The 16815-nt window shown below is 43.8% G+C and overlaps 1 protein-coding gene across 1 annotated transcript in view; it reads right to left on the reverse strand.

Moving 5' to 3' along the window:
- The window catches only part of LOC141919256 (phthioceranic/hydroxyphthioceranic acid synthase-like), a 14845-nt gene extending 12555 nt beyond the window's left edge, over positions 1-2290 (reverse strand). The window contains exon 1 of the mRNA XM_074814483.1: positions 2230-2290. Coding sequence (XP_074670584.1) covers positions 2230-2290 — 61 coding nt within the window. The remainder of the gene's footprint in view (positions 1-2229) is intronic.
- Between the last annotated feature and the right edge of the window lie 14525 nt (positions 2291-16815).

Genomic DNA, 16815 nt, shown 5'->3' on the forward strand with positions numbered 1-16815 from the left:
TCTCTTCTCTTCTCTTCTCTTCTCTTCTCTTCTTCCTTTTCTCCTCTCCTCTCCTCTCCTCTCCTCTCCTCTCCTCTCCTCTCCTCTCCTCTCCTCTCCTCTCCTCTCCTCTCCTCTCCTCTCCTCTCCTCTCCTCTCCTCTCCTCGCCTCTCCTCGCCTCGCCTCTCCTCTCCTCTCCTCTCCTCTCCTCTCCTCTCCTCTCCTCTCCTCTCCTCTCCTCTCCTCTCCTCTCCTCTCCTCTCCTCTCCTCTCCTCCCCTCCCCTCCCCCTCCCCTCCCCTCCCCTCCCCCCTCCCCTCCCCTCCCCTCCCCTCCCCCTCCCCTCCCCTCCGCTCCCCTTTCCTTTCCTTTCCTTTCCTTTCCTTTCCTTTCCTTTCCTTTCCTTTCCTTTCCTTTCCTTTCCTTTCCTTTCCTTTCCTTTCCTTTCCTTTCCTTTCCTTTCCTTTCCTTTCCTTTCCTTTCCTTTCCTTTCCTTTCCTTTCCTTTCCTTTCCTTTCCTTTCCTTTTCCTTTCCTTTCCTTTTATAAGAGACCACATTGCTTATTACACTTGCCCAAGTTTAAGCCGTTTCCACTGCAATTAAACATTTTAACCGGTCATTTGGTGTCGTTTCACCTTAATTTAACCACAGGGGATCACAGAACCTTATGAGTCTGGGCTTCCAATCTGGGTCGTGAACAGCATCCACACAATGGCCCACATTTCTCCTCCTCCCAGCTTCCACTTCCCCAGCAGACATAGTGGCCACATCCACACGCTCTGGAAACAGGCCCTTGCAGGTGCTAAGCTCTGGCGTGACCAAGCACTGACCATGAGAGCTCCAACCAATGCGGGCCAGCGCTGGGATGGCGACTGTGCTAGCAGTCAGTAACGGTGATCACAGGACAGCATTCCCACCTACACCCTCCCATGGTTTCTCCATCATCACAGACACGGTCTCAGACACTAGCCAGACACGGGGTACTTTAACAGCTCCCATCGCTCAATGGCTCCTTTGAGGCAAGTTGAGAAATGCCGTTCTGAGCGTGCACAGTGCAGGATCAGGACACGTGTTCACTTCACGGCCAGGTAATTAGGAACAACTTTTCTGAAGACAGTGCCTTTGCTGGCATGTCTGGACCAACCAATGGCTTGCACCAAGTTAGTATTTAATGCTCAGGCAAGAGACTTCTTCTGTGTATTTACTAGCACTTTACTAGATCAGAACCATTCATGTTTGCTCACAGTTAGCTATGGACCACACAGTTATCGCTGTACCACATATACCTATTGAATCTCGGACAAAGGGAGGCCAGGAACTAAAACGTGGTGAGGGCAAGAAAGAAAACAAGGAAAGGGAGAGACTAGCATGATCACCTTTAGGTCCTGAATGCCAACTTGCAAGGACAGAACTGTATTCCACTGCCTGGATTACTTCTGGATGTTTTAAACCTGTTTCTATCTAATGTAAAGAGTATGGACAGTTTGACAGCAGCAGCCAGATCCTAGAAATCTCTCACAGCTCTTTAAAGGTCTCCACCCATCTAATCTCAGTCAGCCATCTAACCTTGGAATGTGAAGTCAACCATCACTTTCATAAGGCCTAATTGTAACTAAGATTGTAAATACAAGACTACTGTAATACAGGCTGCTGTCTCTGATTACAGGAGGCAATATCAGTTCTTTACTGAAGTCAGCTTCCCATCTTGTACAAGAGGCACCATTTAGGTGTGTATTTGTAAGAGGCAGAATCTGACTAGAGACAGAGCTGTATTTATCCAGCTCTGCTCTCCTCTGGGACCGTTCAAAGTGAACACTCTCATAAAGCAGGCAGCTTTCTTCTAGGAAGACCCAACCTATTTATACTGCAGGCAGAGAAGACCCTCTGTGTAGGCCCTTGATCTGTCCTGTCCTTATGGGTGCATAGTCCTGCAACAACACACAATCGTCCAGCCAGTGCACATGCAGAAAGCTCAAATCATCCCGGACCCACCCAGTTCATTTGTATATGTGTGCAGCTCAGCGCCCTGCCCACAGCCAGCACTGCGGGTCTGTCTGTCAGCGGACAAATTTGAACCACTTACTTCCCACCACAGCATGACCTTTTACAAAGGTCCTACAAGTAGCAAAGCCATGAATTCTACAAAAGTAAGGGAGGAACATGCCATTTTCCTCCACCTCAACATTAATGAGTGACTGTGCTTTTCAATGTTCACGCAGCAGCCTGCTTTGCTTTTACACAAAACTTACCTCCAGGAAAGTTGCATCCTATTCCCACAACAGCAATTTCATCTCCAGTCTCTGTCTCCATCTCCTGGGCTGCACAATACAGGTATAAGTGTCAGCCAGCTCAAACAATTATGCATTTATCATTAAATAAATATTAGGTTAAAAGGTGAACTTCCCACAAACACACATACTTGTTCAAAGCTTGATTAATCTTGAGTGATCTATTTTTGGTTGTGGTGGGAAATGACACTTCCCACAGGTGACCAGAGCTGCGCAGTACTTTTCTTGTTGCCTCTACTCTTAGAGGAAAATCCCTGACTAATTGTCCAGGCTCCCTCACTCACAGACATTTCCTTTCAACTGTTTAACCTCTGCTAGTCCTGCCACCAGCTGATGTGCTCTTGAGCCTCTCCCTAGATCAGTCCTGCTTCACTTCTTGCGGACAGAAGTGAACAGTGCAGTGACCAAGGCACACTTCCAGCTCTATCATCTCTATCCTATTCACAGAGCAAATCTCCCAGACAGACTCTGCAAATTACCAGTTAAAATCAGACTCCCTAAACAGGCAACAGACGATCAAGTAGCTGAAGGAACAAAACAAAGTGCCTGGAAAGACAGACCTCATTCAGAGCTCTGCTTTGCTGCATCCCAAGGCTGCTTAGCTTTTGTCTAAATCAGCCTCCTCTGTAGTCAGAGGCTAACCCCCACAGACCACGCTCAAAGCCACCATCAGCTACAAGATCTCTCTCTTCCTGACAATGCACAGTCTCCAGGTAGCCCCACTACAGCCACACAAATAACTGGTCTTTCAGCTCATTTGCAGCTTCACAGGGAAAGCTTTTGCTGCAAAGCAACGCAAAATAAAACATGAGTTTTTTCAATCAACTAGATGGCAAAGAAAAAAAATGTTTGGGATCAAATTAAATACCTCAGTATAGAAGTGAAAGATGATTTTTTTTTTCCTTAATTCTGGGAAGGGAACTTGGTGAGATAAAAATCAGGTCAATTCAATTACTTGGAACTCACTAGGATGCCCACCTCAGAACCCTTCAGTCCTCCTGGTCTTGCTTCAACCCACAAAGAGGAGAAGATTCACGCTGAAAGGGATTTGGGGGATTCTTGGCAGTGGTGATAGATTCTCATCCCAGTGATACTGCAGTAGGTCCCAAAGAGCCCTTCTCAGCTATTGACTGACAGCAGTGAAACAGAGATGAGGCTGTTTTACAGCCCCACACATCATTCATAGTTACCATTTCTTGGAGGTTTGCTTTGAAACGTGAAATTAAAAACAACTGCTGAGATTCACACTTTGAAAAGTTTACTTCAGGGTTCCATTAACTAAGATAGAGAAAATTAAAAGGCCACCTAGCAAAAATAAGGAGACCAGAATCTGGCTTTCTAGGAGTAAATTTGATTTTACCAATAACACAAACTCTAAAATGCTATAAAAATTCTTTTCTTTTAGTTCTTTCACAATTGTCTATGATTTCTATGTTTTTTCTATTTCATATTTTAATTTCATTGCTGCAAATAATAAAGCTGCAAAGCCCAACATTAGATACTCTTATCACAAAGCATTGCTCCTAAATTAGCACTTAAATAGCATATAACAGAAAAATAAGGACCTTCCGACTATAACATTAAATACGTCTTTGGCATCCGTAGAGTTACCCAGTGAGCTATGTAAGTCTTACCTTATATCCTCTCAGCAGGGTGTACTAATACGCTGAGTCTCTGGAATTAGTTTATATAGGATTCTGTGAGGTTTCTTATTCAAATGCGCATGCTAAAATGTGATGACAATGTTAACGCCTTTCAAAGGCAAAAAAGCAAATGAGTCATGTGATTAGTCAGTGGTCCCTGACTAAAGTTCAGAAGTACTTCCCTGAAGTAGTAAATTCTTGATGAAATCAAGGTTTTACACCAGGGCAACAGTAAAATCTCTTTCTTATCTAACTTCTTACAGTTAGTAAAACAATAAATTGGAGATATCTTGCCATGAAATAGCCCATAAAAATTTTATGATCTTAAGAATATGAATTAAAAGATTGTCTTCAAAGTAACAACTCAGTTTGGTTTGCTCTTAGTATTAACAAATCTGAACTAGAGTTTAAAGCCCCATCTATTTCTGGGAGGCACCATTTGTGAAAACTAAGCACAAACTCTCTATAAACTTAAAATTTAAGTTTCATGTTTGATTCCACAGCTGCATTCTTTTACTGAGCAGGAGCGTTTAAATAGGCAAGCACAAAAATCCTTGTCAAAAGACAAGTAGTCTCAAAATATTTCTGAGTTCACCAGGACATTAAAAACAATATTTAGCTTTCCTTCTAAAAACTGCCATCTGCTTAAAAGCAAAACAAACAGTAGAATATCCAGAAGTAATCTCTGAAGGGGTCAATACCACTAGATTCTGCTAGATGCCTTTTTAACCCTTTGCCCTCCCCCATCTGATTTCACCTCAACCACCCAAATTCATCTTTCTCCTCTTCTGACTTTGTAATGGAAACACACTGTTGGATGAGCCAGGAGAGTTCATACATGGTTAACATTTTCCCTGGTTGTGGCACCCAACTCTTTCCAAAAAGACAGTAAAAAAACACTATGGTGATTATTCTGCCACTGAATAGCTTCATAACCTGCTCTGAAAAGCTCAGATTTTGCTCTCCATTTCATAGGTGTAAATCTCAGTCACTTTTCTGAATTCTCAGGTTATTGGGAGTTATTTAATGATTTCTTTAGCTAAATTAACACACTTCCCCAATGTTGTTACAAGGTTGATGCACAAGATGACTAGTCTGAATCTGACTTGAGAGTCCCTATATTTTACACGTGTCTAAAGAGCGCTCTTGTCAGAGCTGGTACCATTGACACCCCCTGGCAGAGCAGAACGTGGGTTCATCAGGTGAACTAGGAATGCACTGTGGAACCTCTATTACATTTTCACAATTACCATTGGAAAGCAATAAATGCTAACCCATACTTCAAGGTATTGATTAGGTGTTGGAAAGAATACGGAAATGAACCCTGCACAGCTGTGGCCATTCATTTCAATACAATTTGACCCAATCTGAACACCAGTGAACAAAACACAATATGAACAATACAAACACTAGTGCGGTACTAAGAAAGTGCTGTTAATGTCATTGGTTCAAAGGGTAAGACTGGTTTATTTATAGTTATCAGTGTGCTGCCTGGGTGTTGGTGACTTGCACTAGTCTTATCACAGCTGGAGTATATTTATAAACCTGAAGTAAAGCAATGATTGCTCAATCCTGCTGAGCAATGCCAGTAACAGAAGTATGGAGTATGGAAGCACATGTAGCAATAACAGATTGAGTCTGCTATTATTAACATAGACAGCCTATTTATGACTGAATTATAAGAAGTTGGTTTGACATCAAGTTTATGACACATTTTATCTAAATTTGAAAGTCAAAATTTCAAAACGGAAGCAACGAAGACCTGTCATATGGGAGGCACTACTTTTGCTTTGTCTCCCATGTCATTACAGTGTCCACATCTAAACCAAACATTCGGTTTGTTCTAACCAAACCTATGTCTGATAATTACAAAAGGACAAATAAAATATGTGTGCATTTCCCAAGGTTTTCAAACCAACAATTACATCCTGGCAAGACTCAGATACAGGAAAATAGCTATTCATTTGCCTAGTCTTCATTATTTCAATCGAGTTTTTCCTGCCTTCTGGTGGGAAAACATGCATGAGTGAAGTTCCTGTGGGACTAGATTTATTTCAGAGACAACACAGAGAAAAGGCAAAAAAGAAAGTCTTCTGAAAAGTTTTTAGTTCCAAGTAGATATTAGGACAAAAATACTTGTGGGTTCCCTGCTTCCATCAGGACACAAGAAAGATTACTATGAAAGTCACTAGAAATTGTTTCTTCAGTGAAGCAGTGCTCTTGCCCAGGTGACCAAGAAGCCCAATGGTGTCCTGGCTTGTATCAGAAATAGCGTGGCCAGCAGGGACAGGGAAGTGATCTCACCCCTGTACTTGGCACTGGTGAGGCCGCACCTCGATTACTGTGTTCAGTTTTGGGCCCCTCACTACAAAAAGGACATTGAATTACTCGAGCGTGTCCAGAGAAGGGCAACGAAGCTGGTGAAGGGTCTGGAGCACATGTCGTACGAGGAGCGGCTGAGGGAACTGGGGTTGTTTAGTCTGGAGAAGAGGAGGCTGAGGGGAGACTTCATCGCCCTCTACAGCTACCTGAAAGGAGGTTGCAGAGAGCTGGGGATGAGTCTCTTTATTAATCAAGTAACAAGCGATAAGACAAGAGGTAATGGCCTCAAGTTGCGCCTGGGAAGGTTTAGACTAGATATTAGGAAGTATTTCTTTACAGAACGGGTTGTTAGGCATTGGAATGGGCTGCCCAGGGCAGTGGTGGAGTCCCCATCCCTGGAGGTGTTTAAGAGTCGCATTGACATAGCGCCAAGGGATATGGTGTAGTTGGGAACTGTCAGTGTTAGGTTAATGGTTGGACTAGATGATCTTCAAGGTCTTTTCCAACCTAGATGGTTCTGTGACCAGCTAGGAGGTGGCAACACAAATATCTCCTGCTGCAGTATTACGAAAACCTAGTAAAAAAAGGCACTGGCTCTTGGGCAAACCACTTTTTAATAAGTCACATCTCAGAAATTAGCTTCATACATAATAATTAATGGATATTTATGTGTCACTGAATGAGGGAGCAGTATTTACCTTTTCATTCTGCATCTGTGAAGTTTTCTAGTACATTATTATTGCGATTGATGTTATTGTTATAGCATTGATAATGACACCAAGCATAGCAGGGCTCTACTATGCCAAAAGCTGTAGTAATCCATAGGGCCTCACCACAAAGAGTAATGTGTGTGACTACTTCTAGTTCTTTTTATTAATTTCCAGTGCTCTGCACTATGGAGCTAGTCAGGAGGAACAGGAGGAAGAGCGGCTTCTGGCCTCTAAATTATTTGTCTTGGATTTTATTTTTTCCCCACTTTAATAGTAATCTCATCTATGATGGCAAAAACAAGCCTTCTGTATGATAGTAAATGATGCAAAGCTGTCTGCATGAACTTGCTGAGAGCCTGAAACAATAAAGTTTCCAGGCCCTGCCCCTTTCAATGTAACTGTGGAAAATGCGGTGCCATTGCTGATAGTTTGAACATGGACAAAGCAACTATTTTCCTGATGAACAACAGGTAGAAGAGAAGACGTGACATCATAAAGTGAAGCTGTTTGCCTAATTTTCCTAAAATGTGGACGATAAGGGAAGGATGGAGAACAAGAGGATTCCTCTTCATTTCCTAGAGGTGGAATCTGGAAGATATGTGCATTGCATAAACTCTGAATCTCTGAAGGTCACTGAGTTATATTAATTGAAAGTCACACGAGAATAAAAACGGCTCTTAACACAGGTTTTGTGCATCAGATGAACTCTGTTGCTCCAGGTCACAGTAACAGTCCTATTATATATACTTTCTCCAACCATATGAGAACAATCACAGAGAATGTGAATATGAAGCACTAAAAACTGAGCAGGAAAAAGTTTGGGAAACTTTTACTTTTTGTTTTATAGACCTGAAGTTCCCCAAGTCTTGAAAGAGCAGAATCAGCATCTGCCCTCAACTAAGGATACTCAAACTGAAGACGTCATTCCAAGACTGTCAAAAGGAACCACAAAATGGTTGAGGTTGGAAAGGACGTCTGGAGATCCTCTGGTCCAACTCCCTTGCTCAAGCAGGAGCACCTAGAGCTCCTTTCCCAGGACCATGTCTAGATGGCTTTTTAATATCTCTGAGGAGGGAGACTCCACAACTTTCCTTCAGGTATTTATATGCATTGATAAGATCCCCCCTGAACCTTCTCTTCTCCAGGCTGAACAGTCCCAGTTCTCTCAGCTTCCTCCTCTTTAAGAAATGCTCCAGTCCTTTAGTCATCTTCATGGCCCTTCGTTGGACTCTCTCCAGTATGTCCATGTCTTTCTTGTACTGGGAAGCCCAGAACTGGGCACAGCACTCCACGTGTGGCCTCACCAGTGCTGTGTAGAGGGGAAGGATCACCTCCCTCGACCCACCAGTAATACTTTGTCTAATGCAGTCCAGGACACCATTGGCCTTTATCATAATGGCACACTGTTGGCTCATGAATAGGGTTCATTTCATTTAACCTGAACTACCTAAATGTTAGGCATGTAGTCTATGCTAGCCATCTAGCTTACTTCGTCAGAGACAACAGACAACAAGCCTGCAGTGGGAAAATAAGACCAACTTAGGTGGCTAAAGTTAGATAAATCCACTTGCACTGATGAATGTAATAGAAGCATAAATTCCCTATACCTACTCAATATTCTTTTTTATATAGGCAGGGATGCCATTAATTCTTTTTACCATACACTTAATCTGAGATCTGAAATAAGCTGGTTATCTAACAAGACTACCTGTTTCTTTTTCAGAATCACAACTTCTCGGAAAGAAATATCACATCCTGTCAAAATCCCCACTTTCTCTATTCCTCATTCATGACGTTGCATTTAGCTATTTCAAAATGTTTCCCTGACAATTCTACTATTGAGTAATAGCATCTGATATCAAGGCTTAAACTGAGGTGTTTAAACTGTTATTTTTTAAAGTAATAGAATGTAACTGTGCATAAATAAGTATACTTGGGAAAAAAAAAGAAAGTGAATCTCCCCTCGAATCGTTGGGAAAGCCATGTGTAGCCTTTATAGTAAATACAAACAAGCATTTTCGTAGAATCATGGAACACCAGGTTGGAAGGGACCTCAAGGATCATCTGGTCCAACCTTTCTTGGCAAAAGCACAGTCTACACAAAGGTGGCCCGGCACCCTGTTCAGCTGAATCTTAAAAGCATCCAGTGTTGGGGAATCCACCACTTCCCTGGGGAAATTATTCCAGAGGCTGATTGTTCTCATTGTGAAAAATTTTCCTCTTGTGTCCAATCAGAATCTCCCCAGGAGTAACTTGCACCCATTACCCCTCGTCTTTTCCATGTGACTCCTTGTAAAAAGGGAGTCTCCATCTTCTTTGTAGCCACCCTTTAAATACTGAAACGTGGTGATAAGGTCTCCCCTAAGCCTCCTCTTCTCAAAACTGAACAAACTCATTTCTCTCAGCCTTTCCTCATATGACAGGCTTCCCAGTCTCTTGATCATCTTTGTGGCTCTTCTCTGGACCCTCTGCAGCCTGTGCACATCTTTTTTGCATAGCAGGGACCAAAACTGAACACAGTATTCTGGGTATGGCCTGACAACCACTGAGTAGAGTGGGATAATGATTTCTTCATCTCTCCCAGTGATGCCCTTGTTGATGCAACCCAGCATCCTGTTGGCTTTCTTTCCCGCTGCAGCACACTGTTCACTCATACTGAGCTTGTTGTCCACCAGGATCTCCAGGTCCCTTTCCACAGAGCTGCTCCCCAGACAGGTAGATCCCAGCCTGTGCTGCACTCCTGGGTTATGTTTTCCCAGGTGCAAGCCTGTACACTTGTCCTTCTTGAACTTCATAAGGTTCTTGTTAGCCCACTCTCCCAGCCTATCCAGGTCTTCCTGCAGGGTGGCTCTCCCTTCCAAAGTGTCCCCTTCTCCACTCAGTTTGCCATCATCATCAGGGTACACTTGATCCCATCATCCAGGTCACTTACAAAGATATTAAACAGCATTGGGCCCAGTATTGATCGCTGGGGGACCCCATTTGTGACACGTTGCCAGTTTGAAAAGGAGTTATTTACCACCACCCTCTGGGTGTGGCCTGTCAGCCAGTTCCCCACCCACCTCACAGACCACTCGTCTAGACCATAACGCATTAGTTTCTCTAGGAGGCGGCTGTGGGAACCTGTATCAAAAGCCTTGGAGAAATCCCGGTAGACAATGTTGACTACTCGCCCCTCATCAACCGAGCAGGTTACTTTGTCATACAAGATGATCAGGTTTGTCAAGCATGATTTGCCCTTGGTGAATCTGTGCTGGCTTTTCCCAACCATGTACTTCATTTGACTTGTGATAGTCACCAGGATGATTTGTTCCAGATCTTTCCCAGGGATTGAAGTAAGACTGATGGGCCTGTAATTTCCTGGGTCCTCCTTGAGGCCTTCTTGTAGATGGGGGTGACATTACACTTCTTCCAGTCTTCTGGGATGTCCCCTGATCTCCCAGGCTTCTCAAAGATTATGCAGAGTGGCCTTGCAATGACGTCAGCCAGCTCTCTTAACACCCTCGGGTGGATAACATCAGAACCCATCAATTTATAGGGGTCAAGCTCCTGTAATAGTTCACACACCAACTCTTCCTTCACTGACAGTGGGACTGTGTTTGTATTGACCTGGATTTTTGTTCCCATGGCCTGGGGCCCAATAGACCTGGCAAAGACAAAGGTAAAGAAAGTGTTGAGAACCTTGTCGTTGTAGAGGCGGATAAAAAATTACAGGATACCAATTTAGTTTAAGTTAGCATGCAAGGCAAAAAAGCCCCCCACCCTTTATTATCTGCCTTTTTATAATATATCTAGGCTACCATGGCAAAAGCTTATTGGTTATACAGTTGTTTTCCACAAATATGATTGGTGGTTAGTTGCTAACACCTGTGTTCCCCTTACTTCCTCAAACTTGTTTACAACATTCTTTCGTCTGTCTCCCTTGTCCTCCCAAGGGCACACTGGAATCTTGTCAAGGTCGAGCTCTTCTCCAATCAGGTTGTTGGCAGACCAGCTGCCTTCCCCGACAGAACCTCTGCCTTTTCAGCCTTGTTGGTGACTAATTTACCTCTCCTGTTTAACAGCAGGCCAATATTTTCCTTCTGTTTCTGTTTCTTGTTTACATATCTGAAGAACCCTTTCTTGTAGTTTTTGCCATCTCTGGCCAACTTCAATTTGACCTGAGCTGTTGCTTTTCTAACTGCATCTCTGCACACCCTGGCAATGCTCTTGTAGTTCTCAACGGGTATTTGTTCACTTCTCCATCTCTGGTACGCTTCTCTTTTGGTTTTGAGCAGACTCAGAAGCTCACAGCTAACCCAGGGGGGTCACTTGCTCTGACTGCTTCCCTTACCTTTAAAGGGGATGAACTGGTTTTGTGCTTTCAGGAGAGTGTTCTTGAAAAACTCGTAGCACTCACTAGCTTCTTTATCCTCCATGGAAGCTTCCCACAGAATCCCTCCCAACTGAGCTCCAAAGGAGCTGAATTTTGCTCTTCTAAAAGCTAAAACCTTTGTCTTAGTACTAACCTTCAGCATGCTTGGCAGGATCCCAAACTCCACAATATTGTGATCACTGCAGTCAAAGCTGTCACTAACCAAGATATTACAAAGCAGGTGTTCTTGGTTTGTGAGTAACAAACCAAGCAGTTTGTTCAGCAGTGCCTCATTCCTGGTTAGCACTTCTAACATTCATATGAGGAAGCAGTCCTCTACACATTCCAGGAACTTGATAGATGACATGTGAGCTGCTGTATTTTTCTTCCAAAAAATGTCTCGATAGTTGAAGTCACCCATAAGAATTGGGTTCTGGTGATCCACAGCTTGCTTAAGTGACCCAAATATTGCTTCATTGGCCTTACCATCTTGGTTTGGAGGTCAGTAGCAGATGCCTACTGTAAGATCCCCCTTGGAGATGACCCCTCTGATCTTGACACACAGACATTCAATAGGGCTTCCACAATCACCATAATTGACTTCTATACATTCAAGGTTCTCCTTAACATAGAGCACCAGTACTCCTCCTCTTCTTCCCTGCCTGTCTTTATGAAACAGCCTAGAGCCATCCATCACGATCCTCCAGTCATGTGAGTTGTCCAACCATGTTTCAGTTATTCCTATGATATCATAGCTTTCTGACTGGGCACGGAGCTCCAGTTCCTCCTGGTTGTTCCCCAGGCTGCATGCAGTGGTATACATGCACTTGAGGTAGTTGGCCTTCTCATTCTCATCTTGGGAGGCAGCTAAGGAACATTTGTCGCTGCTCTGGTTGGCCTCACTTATTCCCCAGTTGCTTGTGAGTGTTGCCACTTTGGACCCTATTCCCAAGTCCTTTAGTTTAAAGCCTGCCTTACCAAGTTGGCCAGCCTGCTGCCAAAGATTCCCTGCCTCTTCTAGACAGGTGGATCCCATCCCTCCCTAACAGGTCATCAAGGAATGTCCCATTGTCATAAAAGCCAAAACCTTCATGATAGCACCAGCCACGAAGCCAGAAATTGATTTGTATTATACGTCTGTTTCTGGCTGCAACCTTTCCTCCAACTGTTAAAATATAAGAAAAGACAACTTGTGCACCATTATTTTTCTCTTGCACTCCCAAGGCTTTGTAGTCCTCCTTGATTCTGCCCAGCTTCTGGCTTGCAGTGCCATTCATGCCCACATGAAAGAGTAGCAATGAATAGTAGTCTGTGCTTTTGACAAGTCGTGGCACCCTCCCGGCAACATCTTGGACCTGAAGTCCTGGAAGGCAACATATCTCTCGTGACTCCCTGTCAGGCTGACAGATGGGGACCTCAGTGCCCCTCAACAGAGAGTCACCCACTATGAGCATTCAGTGTTTCTTTTTGCAGTATCCATTCTGTGCTGCTGGTACAGTATCTCCTTGAAGACCTTGCTCGTGGATGTCTACAGCTGTTAAATCTTCATATCTATTTTTGGTTGTAATGCTGGAGGGTAGGAACTGAAGCAGAGTCCTGTTTTTGTGGGTCACCAGGGACCAAAGTGCCTCATTCTCTGTAGTGTCTACCACAGGAGCATGGTTCTGAAACCACTTATCTATCTCCGTCCTGGCCCTTCTAGTACTGCAAGGCCTTTTAACTGTTTTCTGCAACTCAGCCACCTGACGCAACAGATCATCAACCTGTGCACATCTTTTGCAGGTACTTACCTTTTCTCCAGGAGAAGGGTCTGGGCACTCATTGCAACCTACCATCTGTACTGAAGTCTCCTTCCTTACCAGTTCCATCTGGGTGGGAGCATCAGACACCTCAGAGGCTTTCTCTGTAGAAACACTGGTTTTAACTCTGAGGCAAGTGCCCACCATTATGGCAGAGACCTAGAGCACTTCCCTGGGCTGTGGGACTACAAGTAGGGTGCACGGCCCTTCTCACATGAATGGCTGTGCCCTCTCAATCCTGTTCACAGCGCTCCCCAGGGCTGTTTCAGTCTCCCACAGTTGCTCCTGGCAAGGCCCAAGCTGCATCAGCCTCTCTCACGAGAGTTGCTGACTCCTGTGGGGGCTCTGCTCTGCCTCGGGTGTTCCTTTGGCTCTGGGAACATCCCCATATGCCCCTCAATCTAGTGCTCAGCCTCAGGACTTACCACTGCTGCAGCTGCATGCCTTGCCAACTTGCCTTAGTATTCAAGAGCAGATAATTTATACTTTTCCTCATCATTAAATTATTGAACAATTAAGATTTTAAATGCAAAAATAAATCGTGCAAATTTGTATCTAGCCTGTAACCAAAATAGTAATAACATAAGTACAGCAGAAGCTCTCTATTTGACAGTTAACGAATTGTAGCCTGAGGCCTCAACTAACACCTCAAGCAACTCTAAACTGTTTCTCTAAGAAAAGCTGGTTTTCTTCCTGGTTCCTATAGACCTGTTAACACCCCTCAGCTCAAGAGCATGTATCAGCCTTCGCACATTGGCAGGCTGTTACAGGATTACAGACAGCAAACAAGCTTTCACAGAAATTGCATCTTCTGGCAATTCGTAAGGGTCTTACACAAGTGGTGAGACAACCATATAACTCTGTTTAAATATACATATGTATTACCAAAGCGAGTTTCTGACTGGCCAAATATACAGGTTGCCTTGCCTGTCTTGTAGGCAATCATATTTCACTATTTTAAGAAACTTCTCATACATTCACACACAAAACATGCACAAACACCCCAAACATATACCAGCTCATGAAGTGCAAATGGCTAATGTTAGCCAACAGAGAGAAAACTAAAGTTAAAGGAATTAAATAACCCACTTGCAGTATCTCACCAAGTACACACATTCATATTTACAGTTGAAAAAAGCAGTTGGTGAACATATAACTAGACATGTAGATAAACACTCCACTGCAGAGATACCTCGGGGACTAAGAAGCAGGCAGACTAAGAGACAGAGCTTCTCAGTAATAAAAGAATTCCTAAAAAGTGTTATGTGTTATAGGCTCCTGGCAAAGTAAACTAAGATCCACCTCAGACTTTTGCAGTTCAGGGTACACTTCTAGCCTTTAGTTATAACTCTAAACAGCACTATCTCCAACACAACTCTTCTGCTTACCTGTGGGCCTGCCTCCCTAATTTCTTGCTTCCCTGAAAGCATGACTAAGTGGCATGTCAACAAAAGATGTGGGAAATGCATGAACCAGAATGGTTCATGTTGGAAGGGACCTCTGGACATCATCTCATTCAACTCCACTGCTCAAGCAGGGACAGCTAAACTTAAAGCTAGTCAGCGGATCTGTGAAACAGGAAGGTAGAAATGAGGCTCCAAAACACAATAGCAATGGGAGTAGAACAAATCTGACTTACCTAAAAAAGGCATTCCATGGTGTAGATGCCTGCATGCAATGACCCTTTTACTTTCTATACTCCATGCTGAAACTACAACAAAGATTATTTTTGTTTTCTGATAAAAAACATCATACAAAGCATGTGTTCATCTACCCTTGTCAACATGAATACAACACAGACTGAATCCAAATAAAGGTTTCAAGAGCTACCTCAGGATTTCATTGAATGTTAGGCACTTAAAAGACAACTTGCTCACTCAGCAGTCATCTAATCTGGGAGGTGTACTGGCAAGATGCCTCTATCTTCAATTTAAAAGATCCCTAAGCTCCTGTTGTTGCCATCCTTTTCACACCCAAAAGTGCTGTGGGCTGAAAAAGTAACCAACACATTCTGGACAAGCCTACAAGGTTCTGGACAGACACACTACACACTCCTGTGAATTCCATCTGATCAGCAAGCCCAGAGCACACCTGTCTCAACTAACGTGAGTGGGCCATTTCAAAACACAGCACTGATGACATTCACTTAGCTTTGTTCTGGCTGGCACTGGTGATGGTGACACACATTTTCAGCCATTAGCCAGAGCTAATTAATTGTTCACCACAATGAGGCTCCAATACATCTGTCCTACAATGCTCCTCTAGGCACCAGGGAATCACTAGAAAGGGTTTGTACCTTCCACCCTGAATTATTTTGCTATTTCAGTCAGTAACTGTTTCAGACAAAACCCTTAGTCTTGACTGGGAACCAGAATCAATCATTTCCACCTCCCAAATGAACACCCTAGCCTCTAGGCTGCAGAGCCAAGCTCCTTTGTGCTTGCCCTCTTGGTGTCCTCGTCATTCTCCTTATGCAGCCACCCAACTAAAGGGACTCATACCCGTGCTCTACCCTTTCTGGATGGGGGCTGTAACCAATAAGATGCTATTGAAGAAGTTGGCACCTCTTTACCTGGTTGCTGTTCACTTCTTTTTAACTCCAGGTACACAGAAGTACCCATCTGCAGCCTCAAGTTAAGTATTCAAAACATGAGATGATTGGTGCCACCCAGAGTTGTCATTTCCTCTTCTTTACTGGCAGGTAGGACTTCTTCCCACTCTTTAATCTCTGCATTCGTTGTTCTTCAGCCTTCTGAGGCTTCTGTGTCCTCATCCCACTGGTGGACTACTGCCACCTACCTTTAGCTTCTGGATTCGCAGCTAAAGGCTGTAAACCTACCCACGAGGTGAGTGTCCACCACCCAAGTCTTCAAGTGGACCTACCCACCAAGTGACAGTTCATCCCTCTTTCTGGCTATAGTCTTCCTTATAAATCCACAGTTCTCTTCAGCAAGCAAGGTCAAAATGACACAGGTCCCAAAGGTTTTGATTTACCCTTCCCTTCTCCCAGTAGAGTCAGTGGGGGTCTACCAACAGAATTCAGACAGTGCTGGGAATATCTGGAAATTTCTACTGTGCTGAGAGAAAACAAACAAGCAAGTACATTAGAAAAGGAGGCCTGCAATATATCCTGGTTCTAGAAAAACAAATTACCCCCTTACTGGCTCCACACCAGCCTAAGATGACTGATGGTGCCTCCAAGTCAACTGTTTCTTCCTGCAGGGCCTCCCTGGGCCAAAATGCAAGGCATGGTTATGTTCTTCTGCCCCATACACAGAGAAGCTGTATGCAGATGGATAGAGGATGCTGATCAGGTACAGTTAGGGAGCAACTCCTCCAAAAATTCCCAGTTCACCCAGGATGAAACCCAAAGGACGAGTGTTCATCTTCCTCACGAAGGTTTTTTAGAAAAGGCTGGTAAGTAGTAACTTCGGATTTCTTCAGAAATGGCAGACACGGTTCACCCTACCCTGTGGAGAACAGCAGACTGCTGACCTGTCAAATTTCCTTCTGATGCTATGGCAATGTGACAGACGTCTCTGTACCTCACAGAAGAAACTTAACACTTTTCAGAAGTAAATCACAATGAAGAAAAATCTCTGTGCTAGATTTCCAGAGTGGGCAGCAGAGCAGAAGTGGCCCGGCTCTGCCCCTCATAATCTGAAATTGCAGAGATCAATTCTTGCTGCCATGGCAAAGCTAGACAGCCATTTTTCTTT

The sequence above is a fragment of the Strix aluco genome, chromosome 1, assembly GCF_031877795.1.
Source record: "Strix aluco isolate bStrAlu1 chromosome 1, bStrAlu1.hap1, whole genome shotgun sequence".
Taxonomy (NCBI): Eukaryota; Metazoa; Chordata; class Aves; order Strigiformes; family Strigidae; genus Strix; species Strix aluco.